The 14,084-nt window shown below is 40.6% G+C and overlaps 1 protein-coding gene across 8 annotated transcripts in view; it reads left to right on the top strand.

Annotated features, from left to right (window-relative positions):
* The window catches only part of SLC8A3 (solute carrier family 8 member A3), a 679,282-nt gene extending 671,464 nt beyond the window's left edge, over positions 1-7,818 (top strand). For all 8 annotated transcript variants that reach the window (XM_053697699.1, XM_053697705.1, XM_053697703.1 and 5 more), the window contains one exon: positions 4,431-7,818. In XM_053697699.1, coding sequence (XP_053553674.1) covers positions 4,431-4,807 — 377 coding nt within the window. In that variant the 3' untranslated portion in view covers positions 4,808-7,818. The remainder of the gene's footprint in view (positions 1-4,430) is intronic.
* The last annotated feature ends 6,266 nt before the right edge of the window (positions 7,819-14,084 follow it).

Raw genomic sequence — 14,084 nt, forward strand, 5'->3', positions numbered from 1 at the left:
AGATACATAGATAGATACATAGATAGATAGATAGATAGATAGATAGATACATACATAGATAGATACATAGATAGATAGATGACAGATAAATAGATAGATGATAGATAGATACATAGATGACAGATAAATAGATAGATAGATAGATAGATAGATAGATAGATAGATAGATAGATAGATAGATAGATAGATAGATTATAGATACATAGTTATGCATGTTTTAATTACATAATTAAAAGAGAGATTATTATAAATGTATTTAATGCTAGTCCCATCCGTATAAAAAGATTTTGATAAATAATAGTGAGGGAGACACACAGGTAGATGACAGAAAGACAGACATGCAGAGATAGACAGACAGACAGCTAGATAGATAGATAGATAGATAGATTGATTGATAGATGACAAATAGATACATAACTAGAATTCTGGTGAAATAATGTGACCAGCTTTTTGGGTTGTGAATGTGCAGTATGTGACTAAAATAATAATAATTATTTACAGTTGTGTGCAGGTTGCCCATGTGTTTTTTCTAAAATCACTATAATGTAATTTCTTCCCTTTTAGAAGCTTTAGATTTGATTTGAGTTTGTTACGTATTGATGATTATCCTGTTGTCTTTGTAATCTTACAATGTGTTTTTGTATCTCTGTTTTTATTTTCTTTCTCTCTCTCCTATTGATTTTACACATACTTTAAAGGGACATTCCGGTCAAAATGTAAAAGCACACAGATTAATTACATATTGAAATAAAAACATATTTGCAATATAAATGTATTGGCAAAAATGCTTCTAGTAAAAGTTATCACTGTTTTAGTGTTGACATTTTCCTCTGCACGTGGATGTGAAGCATAGCTAGAAATTCTCAGTGCACCAGCATTTTATTTACTGCAGCTGCTTAGACTGCCAGTGGGGTTTGTTTCATGTCAGCAAATTAACAAATTGAGTAATTACTAGATAATACAAGTACCTTGTGTTCTCTGATCAGGTGCTATTTTTAAAATGCTGGTGCACTATGCATACTTAAAAGGACATGAAACCCAACATGTTTCTTTTTCTTATTTTTCATAATTCAAATAGAGCATGTTATTATTTTAAAAAACTTTCCAATTTACTTATTTTATCCAATTTGCTTCATTTTCTTTGTATTCTTTTTGGAAGAAGCAGCTATGCACGACTGAGAGCTACCTGAAGACATCTGGTGAACCAATGAAAAGAGGCGTTTTTTTGTGCAGCCACCAATCAACAGCTAGCTCCCAGTAATACATTGCTGCTCCTGAGGCTACCTAGATAGGCTTTTCAGCTAAGGATACCAAGAGAATGTAGTAATTTAGACAATAGAAACAAATGGGAAAGTTGTTTAAAATCACATGTTCTGTCTGAATCAAGAAAGAAGCATTTTAGGTATCATGTCTCTTTAAATACACTTTTGAAACAGCTATAGCTTTTATTAACCCTTTGAGTGCTAATGACAGCTCTGAGCCGTCACAGAGTATCCCACTCTGGTGCTAATGACGGCTCGGAGCCGTCACTAGCACTCTCCCATCTTGAGGGAGATCTGGGGGCTCCCACCCGCTCCTACCCCGGCGATCATGCCTGTAGAGTGACAGGCATTGCCGGGGCTTCCTGTTTTGTGTGGTGACGTCACGCGCAATAACGTGATGACGTCACTGCGCAACTTTATTTATACTTAACAATGTTAAGTATAGGAGCAGGGGGCATGCTGCTTAGAAGCCTGTATCTCACCTCTAACCTTCCCAACAGTGTAAGTCTTGGGGGTCTGGGGGCTCCCACCCGCTCCTACCCCGGCGATCATGCCTGTAGAGTGACAGGCATTGCCGGGGCTTCCTGTTTTGTGTGGTGACGTCACGCGCAATAACGTGATGACGTCACTGCGCAACTTTATTTATACTTAACAATGTTAAGTATAGGAGCAGGGGGCATGCTGCTTAGAAGCCTGTATCTCACCTCTAACCTTTCCAACAGTGTAAGTCTTGGGGGTCTGAAAAAAAAGTTTAAAAAGTTAAAAAAATATATATTAAAAAAATAAAAAAATTAAAAAAAGTGCTTAGCACTCAAAGGGTTAGAAGCATTTTTACTAACACCTGTATATTACAAAAATGCTTCATTTCAAAATGGAAATGCATCCATGTGGATTCCAATTTTGGCGGGAGTATCCCTTTAATAATCTAATAACAAGGGCCATATGATCTTAAAGGGCCATAATACCCAAATGTTTAAACACTTGAAAGTGATGCAGAATAGCTGTAAAAAGCTGACTAGAAAATATCTCCTGAACAACTCTATGTAAAAAAGAAAGATATTTTACCTCAAACGTTCCTCAGTAGCCACCTCCCATTGTAAAGGATTTCTAAGCAGCATATTAGTGTGTTTGTCCTGGGACATCTGAAGGGACTAGCATCGTGCACTCTCATATTATTTCACCAATCAGGTAAAGGAAGCTTACTATGAAATCTCATGAGAGTTAAGTGAAATCTCATGAGATCACAGTAAGAGTTCATGACCTCAGCACTGCTGATGCTGATTGGCTGCTGTTCATTTCTTTATTTTTTTTTATTTTTACCTGCAGCTGGGAGCAGGTGAAGTATAATTTTTTACACAGAACTCACTCTGCTTTGCTGAGGAGATTGTGAGGTAAAATATCTTCCTTTTTTACATAGAGATGCTCAGGTGATATTTCCCTGTCAGCTTTTTACAGTTATACTGCATCAGTTTCAAGTGATTTAGCATATGAGTATTATGTCCCTTTAAGCTGTCTGGTTTGGTGAGATTAGAAAGGCAAAATGTTATCTTGAGAGCTGTTTAAATAGCAATTTAGGGATCAGAATGTGAATGTGAGACACATATATTGCAAAAAAAAGCCCTGAAAGGTTTTGCATGATTTCACTCCATGTCAGTGAGTTTAGTTATTTCATATATTCACTCACACTCACAAACACTCACTCAGACTTCACTCTAATACCCTTAAACTCTGTGTATTGTGGCATGTATAACCATAGACAAAGTGTTGAATCATGACACTTAAGGGGACATTGTACTAAAAATTAATGGAATTTTATTTATGTTTATTTTTTATTTGAAATTTAAATGGATTTGGTCATTGAAACCTTCACCCATTGTCCTCAAGAAAATAACATATTAAAGGGCAGTCATTTTACAGTGCAATGTCCCTTTAACATCTATGTCTGTGTCTCGGTATATATTCATTTAGAAATATACATACACACAATTGAAATAGACAGTGGCCTTTGCCCTTTCACAGATCAGGAGATTCACATTTTACTGAATCTATCCAAGTAAATAAATAAGCCTTTGAGCGCTCCACCATATAATTTCCTGTTCCTTTAAGAACCACATTTATGTTATAAGAAATGGCTGTCAGCAACTGTAAAACAATAAAAATCTTATCATTGCCACAATCTATACCAAAGATCCAATTACAGAAAATGTTTTTGCTTCTATGCCTTACTGATCACTGACAGATAGGATTGGTGTAAATATAGCTGGCTGGAGACAATCAAATACAATACTTACCTTTTCACCTTTTTACAAATTGTGTTTGATCTAATAATGAGATAAATACTGATTGCTCACAAGGACAACACTTTTGTCAATAATGCAGAGGAATTAGCCAAGCTCAGGGCTGAGTACAATTCAATATGGCTGACATCAGATGTAAAGAGTAGACTTGCAGCAATGTCCCAAGTGCATAACTTGCAGCAGTTTATAGAGCTAATGCCAAATAATGTGATCATACTCAAGTATACTATTAACACTTTCTTTCAGATGCATTTATAAACGCTCAATATAGACACTATTATACTCTTTAACACATATTTAACAATTTAAAAATAAATAATCACTGGAAAATATATTAGTTAACCAAATAAAGAAATGGAATTCAGCACACTTATAATGCAATTTAATTTATTCAAAAGAAAAATTTCACCTCAATGACATTCCAAGCAATAGAAAACACATAAAAACATGAAGGAATGTCCTTTTAAGGAGCCAAAAGCTAAATAAATAACAAGATTGCAGAGTTTATCAAAGTTATTGGAGTTCATCGCAGTCATTCATCGCAGTCATTCAAAATTAGAGTGAAATTGCCTTCCAAGTTAATAAAGTTTATCAGAGTTGGACAAAGATCGTCCATACAAATTGTTAAATATTTGTCATAGGGTCTACACCAGAAGCATAATCTATTATATGAATAATTTTTGATAAAATTGAAAATTCTCAAAATTCTCAAAATTCTCTTTAACACATACTATATTTCTACCAGTCAGAATTTCTTTATTTACTTCAAATATTTGTCAGTGTAAAAAATGATTTCTTATGTAGGTATTGCAAGGGCAGGCATGTTGTATATGTATTTGCTCTAATACCAATATATTTATCTTTCCCCTAGATACATTTGCAAGTAAAGTGGCTGCTACCCAGGACGTATACGCTGATGCCTCGATTGGCAATGTGACGGGCAGTAATGCAGTAAACGTATTCTTAGGTATTGGCTTGGCGTGGTCGGTGGCTGCCATCTACTGGGCTTCAAAAGGACAAGTATTCCGCGTTTCACCAGGCACCTTAGCTTTCTCTGTTACACTATTTACCATTTTTGCTTTCATCTGCATCAGCGTCTTGCTGTTTAGAAGACGGCCCCAGATTGGTGGGGAACTGGGCGGCCCTAGAGGCTGCAGACTGCTCACTGCATTGCTCTTTGTGAGTTTGTGGTTACTTTACATTTTGTTTGCCACATTGGAGGCCTACTGTTATATTAAAGGGTTTTAAATAGAGCTTTGTTAAGCCAGCAACATATCTGTTGCTCCCTTTCTGTGGGAGACTTCCTGTTGAGGATGATCAGAGCAGAAAGGATACCAGCCAATGAAACAGTACCTATAGGACAACGCAATCCAAAGGATTATCAGACTGGTTCTATTGGATCAAGTGCATTAAATAGAAATGTGGTATTCTACAAGCTGGAGACCTCTTTCATCTAGCTGAGGATATTCTAGCTGGTTACCACACAATGAAGCTATCAGAACGGGAAAGGTCAAAAAGTTAATAAATAAAAATAAAAAAGTCACTTTTTTCTTACACAAAATAGCAAAGTTGAGTGCCACCAAAAGCCAACTGACATCACATACTGGCCCCTGGCTTCAGGACCTAAGGTTAAAACCAGCAAAGATTTATGTTTGATTTTGTGTTTTCTCCCCCACCCCCCTCTAAAAAAATGCTTTACATGTACACTATTTTTTGTACTTTTGCTGTTATTATAACCCAATATATTAATTTATATCAAAATCATTCTATCTATTGAAAAAATTACCTATTTAAGAAGTCTGGGATGATAAATACTTCTTCGGGTTTTTTTTGTTTGTTTTTTTCTTCAACCTGGAAAACTGCAATTGAAAAATAGCGAGGTAAAGAAAAAAAGAAAATCTTACTTCACATGAAGAAAAAATACTTTGAATTGTCAGATAAGCTGAAGGAATCGTCTAAAAGAAGAGAAAATTAAGTCACATTTATAATTCAAAGATCACAAACTTCTGTATATAGATAGCTGTTATCACATGTCGCTATTTATCAGTGGGTTGACATTTTTGTCAGTCTGAAACACGGTTGGTGACTTTCAGTTATATGATACTATGTAACCTCATTGCTGTTTGAGAAGTTCTGCTGTACAATGAAGTCATCAGTTCATCTTTGCCAAAACGGCTGTCTTAAGTTAAACTCCCAGAAAGAGAGCTTGTACCATCTGAGATCCCATCCACTACTTGCTGTTGTTTGCAGAAACCATTGTACACATGTCCACTGCTGGTGATTTTCCTTTGAAGTATCTGTTTCAAACTGATGCCTCCTCTTTTTACTCACTGTTAAAATTATATTTATTTTTTTAACAGAAACCTCTAGATTTTATTAGACCTAGATAAAGGTTCCATAATAATGTTATCTATTCATGTTGCTTCCTCTAATCATATCACTGCACAGAGAAACAAACTAGCTATGTATCTTAATATGTGATGCTAGAAGTGTCTATATGGGTTATTCTGTATACGTAAAGCTGTCCTTTTGGATGTTTAGTCTCAACAGGTATTCAAGTAAAATTATGGGTAAAAATTTTACAAAAGGAAAAAAAAACACTATCACACGGGTTCTTTTAATTTTAGAAGTCATTATGGATATTAAAACCAGCCGCACACTTTGAAGAGCCAGATGTGTGTTTGTACAAGGATACTTGTAATTCAAAAAGTTAGGCACGAGAAGTAACTTTTTAGGAGCCGCTGCACCCTGGCTCCCAGAATTTTTCAAGCCCTCAGGTATCTTAAATGTTGGCCTGAGGTCTAGGTACAGGAAAAGAACCCACACCTTACCCATGTTGACTAACGATTTTTAACTGAAAGTTGAATATCTAGCTCATATACTGCCATAACTAAACCATCATAATTTAGAAATCGTTGGACCGTCATTTTAGGGTGCTAAAAAAACTGAATGGCAGCCATAATCTTTGTCTCTTGGTGACAGTTTATTTATAAAGTAATATATGATATAAACGTTCGACTTTTGCTAAGTAACACATTTTCATAATTTGGGTTACTAAAGTATGTGCTTCATTCTATACAAAATACTCTAGGAGAGGGAATTATTGAGCCATTTTTAAAAGTAATAAAAAAGTTTTAATATTTTCAAAGGAAGAATATCCCATGCTGAAATCTAGCTGAAGGCTAATTAACCACAACTGTATCTCACATGTAATGGTTTAGAGTAAGATATCAGATATCTGCATAAAAATAATGTAGTTGGCTAAGGAAATCAAAGCCTCCGTCCATCAAGACTTATTTATTTTGCATTTCACCTCATAATGATTTTTTAAACATTTTTATATTTTTATTCATCCTGATGAAAACAGTAGTGATCAGTATATATTGTTTAATTTACATGCACTTAATATACAAATTATCTTATTATGTCCTTCAAACCCAATGCTGGTAGTGGCTGATGTCATTCACGTCAATAAGAATATCTGACAGATAAAGATGCAATAACCTCTGATTACATATTGAAAAGATGCTAATGGAGATGGGTTTGTTTTTTTGAAGTATTATATTAGCTAAATATAACCAAATGTCAAGCACCTTACCACACAACGTTCATCGTAATGAGTGGATAACAAAATTGAATTACTTCAGCACCTTATAAAATTTAGTTGTTATGGCTTATTTTTTTCTGTTAAATTAAAATTCTAAGCCAATATGCCATCTATTTTAACAAAGTTTAGGAATATGATTACAGTTGACAATCAATGCTCTTGCACTAACCAAGTGATATTCTCTTCCATCGTTATCTTTCTCTTGTGGTTTGCTGCCTAAGTGTTCTGCCCTAGCAGTTGATTAGTCACAAGTATTCGACAATTATATGATGACAGTTTAAAGCAATATACCATCTAAAAGTGGAAATAGGGCTAGACAATGCGAATAGTTAAATTTGTTTATTTAGTAAACAAGATAACCGTCAATTATTTAATGGCCCTGGACTTACCTATAGTCATCAGTTATGATTTTAGACCTTTCAGAAGCAAATTTATTTAAAACATTCTCCCAGCAAATTAATGCAGAGTATATGAAACATGTTAAATGCTACTTTACCCTAAATCATTTTTTTGTTTTGTTTTTCTCCCCCAAAACTGTTGTTTTGTATTTTCTGGTTCATTTTAGACTTTAGACCACAACCTGCTTTCATGAAAATTACTTGGATAAAAAAAAATAATTTTAAATAATAAAGCAAAGCCCCATTTTTCTGTATGTTTTCTGTATTGTTTCTTTTGTTTTCCTGTTTTTTAATCTGAGTTTTTAATGAATCCAAAATTCTTGTGAAATTTAGATTTTAGGTGGGATGCAGATCTTGCGGTAATGAAGGATCCAAGTAAGACTCAACCTTCAGAAATTAAATAAAAGAAACAAAAAACATGTTTTAAACAGAGTGGCTAGAGCAATATTATAGTACTATTGGTGGCCCTATTGTTAAACAGAGAATCTGATAGAAAACATCACATTTCCTACATAGTGACCTAGTATTGTCATATGTTCTCTTAGAAATTCAAAGCTATTTTTAATGACTATATATATATATATATATATATATACTATATATATATATATATATATATATATATATATATATATATATATACTTCTTAAATGGAAAGAGTCCACAGCTGCATTCATTACTTTTGGGAAATAAGAACCTGGCCACCAGGAGGAGGCAAAGACACCCCAGCCAAAGACTTAAATACTCCTCCCATACCCCTCATCCCCCTGTAATTCTTTGCCTTTTGTCCCAGGGGGTTGGCAGAGAAGTGTCAGAATTTTTAATTTTTGTTTTTGTCACTTATGGAGGGTAGTACTCTTCAGCATGGGACAGGAGTTTTAAGTAGTCCTGTCAGTCTCTCAGTGAGGGCTTGGATGAAAGTTAGAGTCGGGAGATGCAGGGAGAGTCTTTCTGCAAAACCATCCTGACTCAGATTAACAGCCCCTCAAGCAATCGGCGTTGTCGAACTTCGCTCCGCTGCCTGCTTTCTTTTCTATTTTACTACTATCCGTCACACTTGAAAGGCCGTGTTCCTGATCCACGGCGTAGATTCCGGTAAGATTGTTTCATTTTACTTTATTTATCAATGTACTGTAATGTGATGTTTTCCCGAGAGGCTACCACCTTGCGGGTCTAACTTATCAAAAGGGTCTCAGTGAGTCTCTTGTAGTATCTTGGAATCAAGGGTTAATATCTCCTGAGGGGGGTTATTGAACAGGGGGGGTTATAATCATGTTTGTTATGTGATTCAACCTGCTTATGTGTGATGTTTATGGGCTCGTGGTTTGGAACATTGAGGCCTTTGGAAGTGACGTGGCCTTTTGGTTGGGTGCACGTTTTTGGACTATACGGTTCACCTTGTGTTCGGACGTGGTTACGCTCCGTTCCCCATTTCTGCATTCCCGACCATGTGGTGAAGGAAATTTTCTAGTCCGCAGGGATCTGGTCATAGGAGGTGGTGAGTGCCCCAGCCATTGGGGATGTCAGGTCAGTTATAGAGGATTCTGATGCTGAGACTGTGCTAATTTCAGATTCAGGTATGGAGGATTCTGATACTGAGACTATTTTGATTTCAGATTCTGTGTGCGGTGACGAATCTGGATTGGCCATATTGACACATGTCAACCAGTTTTGTTCCATATGCCATTTCAGAGCGCCTGGTTCCTCGGGCTCGGGGAATCAAGGGACTGCTGAGCCATCCACCTCTGGGGGTCCTGTCTTCCGAGAGGTGAGTTCCCTACCAATTCATACTTCTACACATGTGGGTAACCCAGTTTCTGATTCCTCCATGCAGGGTGGCGTGTTCCCCCTGGAGGTTGCAGCACGTTTTAGCTTCCACATAATTTTGGCGATTGTTCATCTGCAGAGTCCAGAAGTTTCTTTGAGAATGTGCTCATGCCCTATTGTCCCGGGCCTTCCGCCTTGGGGAGGGCCTCTACAGTTTCCCGCAGGTGTAACTGTTCCTGAGTGTTGTGCCTTTCGTTACAGGATTGCGCGCCTTCGCGTATTGCTCAGACATGTTTTTCAGTTATTTCAGTCTGCTAATTCGAATGGTGCACCTCATTAGACATGTGGGGATGAAGTAATCTCCTGATTGTCATTTGTTTGAGATCTTTCCCAGTTTTTTGAAAGATAGGGCTCCGTTTGGCTGGTCCTGCGGGTAGACCTGTGTCTTTTTGGGTGTTAATCTCTGGGTTGCCTTATATTTTATTTATATCCGATGGGATGTCTTTTATTAGTTTTTGTTTCCTTCGGGAACCTTCTGGGATTGATACTGTTTATTACTTCTTCTGAAGTTGTTTTGGACATGTTAGTCCTCTGTTAAGAATGTCTGTTTTCTGTTTTTTCTTCTATGTGGGAGAATGTATGCAGCTTGCCCCTAGGTGCAGGCTGGTCCTGTCGGGTTCTTTCGGTTTTGCGGCTGTTAAGACACGTGGCACTGTTCTGCACCGCTGGTTCGGTAGAAGCGCTGAGTGCTCAGGTTATCATTGTTTTTCATGTTCAACTAAGCATTCGAGAGGACCTGTGGGTCTGTGAGGTGGGAAGGATTGTTTTAGTCCTTATAGCCTTCAGTCATAGATGACCGGGCAGGGGAGTTTTCCACTGCGTCACACTCTCTGACATCTGATTTCATCAGAACTTAGAATTTTTCTCCACCATGTGGTGGAGGTTTGGAGGGCTTAATGCCCCTTACTGCAATTGAGCGGTTTGGCCTTCATTTTTGTCTGTCTGAGTTATAAGAGACCTTTGGGTCTTCTTCCTTTGTCTCCGGGTGAGTTGGATCTCCTTTTAGGGATCTGTGTTTCCGGGTGATGGTGTTCCCTGCACGGACTTGATTTAGCTTGGGGTTTTCCGGAGCTGGGTAGGCTTAGTGCCTTTTTCTTCCTTGTGTCCTTTGCTTGTGTGGAGGTGATAGGGAGACTAGTCCTGCTCGTAGGATTTTTTTTACTTCAAGGTATCCCTTGATTGTCCAGAGGCTCTGAGAAGTATCTTCATATGACTTCTAGCCTTGCTCCTTGGAGCGTTAGACTTTGGTCGGGGCTTTCAAGTTCTTCTCGCTATCCGGATTCTCTGTATATGTATCCATACCCTTGTGTCGGGTTTTTGGGCCAGTTGGGGTGTTTAGTTCTAGGGTAAGCTTTGCCTGAACTATTAGGTGCCTGGACCTGTTTTCTCCCTGAGACTTCCGGTTGCTGAAGCTTCGCTTGGCCTTTTTCCTGACCCAGTCGGGTGGTTTTGGAATCTTGGATCTCAGGGCTGGTCGGCCATCTACCAAATTGGTCATGGTCGGCCAGGTTTTCAGAGTATTTTTTACTCTTTGCCACAGAGTGGCCCATGCCATGGTTGGTTCATACCCAGCTGCTGGCATTGGGTGTCCAATTTCTGGTGCGCCTTGCATTCCCCTGGTAAACTTGCCAGTGTTCCCGTGGATTCCCTGCTCTGCAGGCGAATGGGTTGGCTGTGCCTCTGCTTGGCAAGCTACTTGTGGGGGGATCCTTTTCTAGGACATCTGTTTTGGGAATTTCTCTTCCCATTAGCTGGTGACTTCGGGCCTTGAGGACAGTTGTTGCCCTTCTGGCATCATCCCTTTTCTTTAGGGGATATTCTCCTCCCTATGGAGATAGAGTACTTGCTTGGGGCTTCTCCTGGATGGGAGGCAGAAAGCTGGGATTGGTTCCCCCTGGGGTATTGCTGGCTCCGAGCCGGCTTGTTGGGCCCTTATTTTAATATATCCTTAGGTCTATGGCCTTGTTGTCTGTTTTTATAGTTGGGTTGTACTTGTACTCTATGGGGATGGCTGTGCTATCCTTACACTCTTTCCTGTACCTGTCTCAGGATTCTTTCGTTCCCCTGTTTTGGATCCCTGAGACTGGGTGTGTTCAGCTGGCTGAGGGTCTGCAGGTTAGGATGGCCGAGCGGTCTATGGAGCTGCGTTCGGGTTGCAGTCTCCTCTGGATGTGTGAGCTTTGTTGAGTCTATCCTGTTAGCTTAGTCTGCTAGGGTATAGATTTTCCTTTCAACTTGCTCCATTGATTTCAGAAGAGGGTTTACTCTTCCTTCGGGTCTGAGGGTATACTCTTATCTCGGGGGGCCTCGATTGAGGTTTTGTGTTCCCCTTTTAGGGACCTGTGTGTAGGTCCAGCGACTTAGGTTGCCTGGAGCGTGCCTTCTGTCTGCGGTTTGCTTTTGCAGTCTGTTTCTTGCTTGACTGCTTCTTCTTCCTCGCAAGTATCCTCCATGTCGTCCTGTTATGGACTCTGTGTTCTCAAACTTGGGGTTTCTCTCCTGGGTGTATCACACACTTTTTCATGGTCAAATGCTTTGGTATTCTTGTCACTGGGAGGACTTTGCCTCTTCAGTTGCATTCTGTGCTTGCAGGATGTTGGAGAGCATTCTGTGCCTGGTTTTATCCCGGGTTTCGCTTTCTATAGGCATGGCCTCCTTTCCCTTTGTGGGCCCCTTTGGGTCTCTGTAAGCTGGGCTCACTCGTAGAGGTGTTATTTTTTGTATTAGGGGACCTTTCGGTTTCCTTGGTTCTCCTTTGACTTGTTCCCTTGGGGGTTACGGCTGGTGTCTCCTTCATTTGTAGAGATGAGCGGTGGAGGACCGTTTGTTGGGCGACGGTGTCTCCTAGAGGACTGTTGGCTCAGTCGAGTCTGTTTGCGGTCTCTGGTTTGGCTCTGGACTAACTGCGAGTCAGGGTCATTGGGGCTTTTCCTCTTAAAATGTTGTTGTTTTTGGACGAAGCAGGGTTTTTTATCGGGTAGAGGTTCAGGATTGGTACCCTCAGTATGGGCCGCCTATTGTACCCTCCCATCTTGGCATTCTCTATTGGGTACTTGTAAAGCGCAAACTAATCACCCGTGAGGGTCTCAAGGCGGTATGGGAGGGGGGCTAAGGGAAGACAATTCAGTTGAAGAGCCAGGTCTTGAGGTCCTTCCTGAAGTTTGTAAGGGAGGTGGATTGTCTGAGATGCAGCGGGAGGGAATTCCATGACCTTGCTTCCATATAGGAGAAGGATTTTCCTCCAGCTGTTTTTTTCTTGATGCGGGGGATGACTGCGAGTGCTTGGTCGGCAGAGCGGAGTTGCCTAGAGGGGGTGTAGAAATTGACACGGTGGTTGATGTATTCAGGACCAATGTTGTGGAGGGCCTTGAATGCATGAGTTAGGAGCTTGAAGGTGATTCTCTTGTTGACGGGGAGCCAGTGTAGGTTCCTTAGGTGTTCGGTGATGTGGTTTTGGCGAGGGATGTCGAGGATGAGTCTGGCCGAGGTGTTCTGGTTGCGTTGGAGTCGTTTCTGGAGCTTGATGGTGGACCCGGCGTAGAGTGCATTGCCGTAGTCCAGTCGATTACTGACGAGGGCGTGGGTGACAGATTTTCTAGTTTCGGTGGGGATCCACTTGAAGATTTTTCGCAGTAGGTGGAGTATGTGAAAACAAGTCGAAGAGACGGCGTTGACTTAGCGGTCCATGGAAAGTGATGAGTCGAGGATGATGCCTAGATTTCGTGCATGGTGTGTTGGAGTTGGAGGGTGTCCGAGGGCTGTGGGCCACCAGGAGTCATTCCATGCAGATTTGGTGGGTCCGAGGAGGAGGATTTCGGTCTCTTGTCAGTGTTGAGTTTAAGACGGTTGTTGTTCATCCAAGTGGCGATTGCTGTAAGTCCTTCGTGGACGTTTTTCTTGGCGGTTGCGTGGTCTCGGGTGAGTAAGATGATTAACTGGGTGTCGTCGGCGTAGGAGACGATGTTGAGGTTGTGTTGTTGGACGATGGTGGCGAGGGGGCCCATGTAGATGTTGAAGAGGGTGGGGCTAAGAGAAGAGCCTTGGGGTACGCTGCAGCTGATTGCTGTGGGATTGGAGAAGGGTGGGAGTCTGACTTTCTGGGTTCTGCCGCTGAGGAAGGAGGTGATCCATTCCAGGGCCTTATTGCGGATGCCAGCCTCGTGGAGGCGCGTGAGGAGGGCGCTCTGGGCTACAGTGTCGAATGTGGCTGAGAGGTCTAGAAGGATGAGGGCGGCAGTCTCTCCTTGGTCGAGCAGGGCACGGATGTCATCTGTGGCGGCAAGGAGGGTGGTCTCGGGTGCTGTGATTGCTCCTGAAACTGATTGAGAGGGGTCCAAGATGTGGTTGGTCTCGATGTGGTCAACAAGTTTTGCGTTGATGGCCTTCTCGATTACTTTGGCTGGAAAGGAGAGTAGAGAGATGGGGCGGTAGTTTTTAGGATCTACGGGGTCAGCTGTGGGTTTCTTCAGCAGGGGTTTCAGTCTTCTGGGAAGGTGCCAGTTTTGATGGAGCAGTTTATGGTGAGGCAGAGTTCGTGGGCAAGGGTAAAACCCGCTTTGTTGAATATGTGGTGCGGGCATGGGTCTGAGGGTGCTCCGGAGTGGATAGATTTCATGATTCTGAGTGTGTCCTCCATGGTGAGGGGGCTCCAGGTAGTCCGTAGATGGTGGCGGGTGGTGAGTTTGGGTGAGGT

This window comes from Bombina bombina, chromosome 1 (assembly GCF_027579735.1).
Source record: "Bombina bombina isolate aBomBom1 chromosome 1, aBomBom1.pri, whole genome shotgun sequence".
Taxonomy (NCBI): domain Eukaryota; kingdom Metazoa; phylum Chordata; class Amphibia; order Anura; family Bombinatoridae; genus Bombina; species Bombina bombina.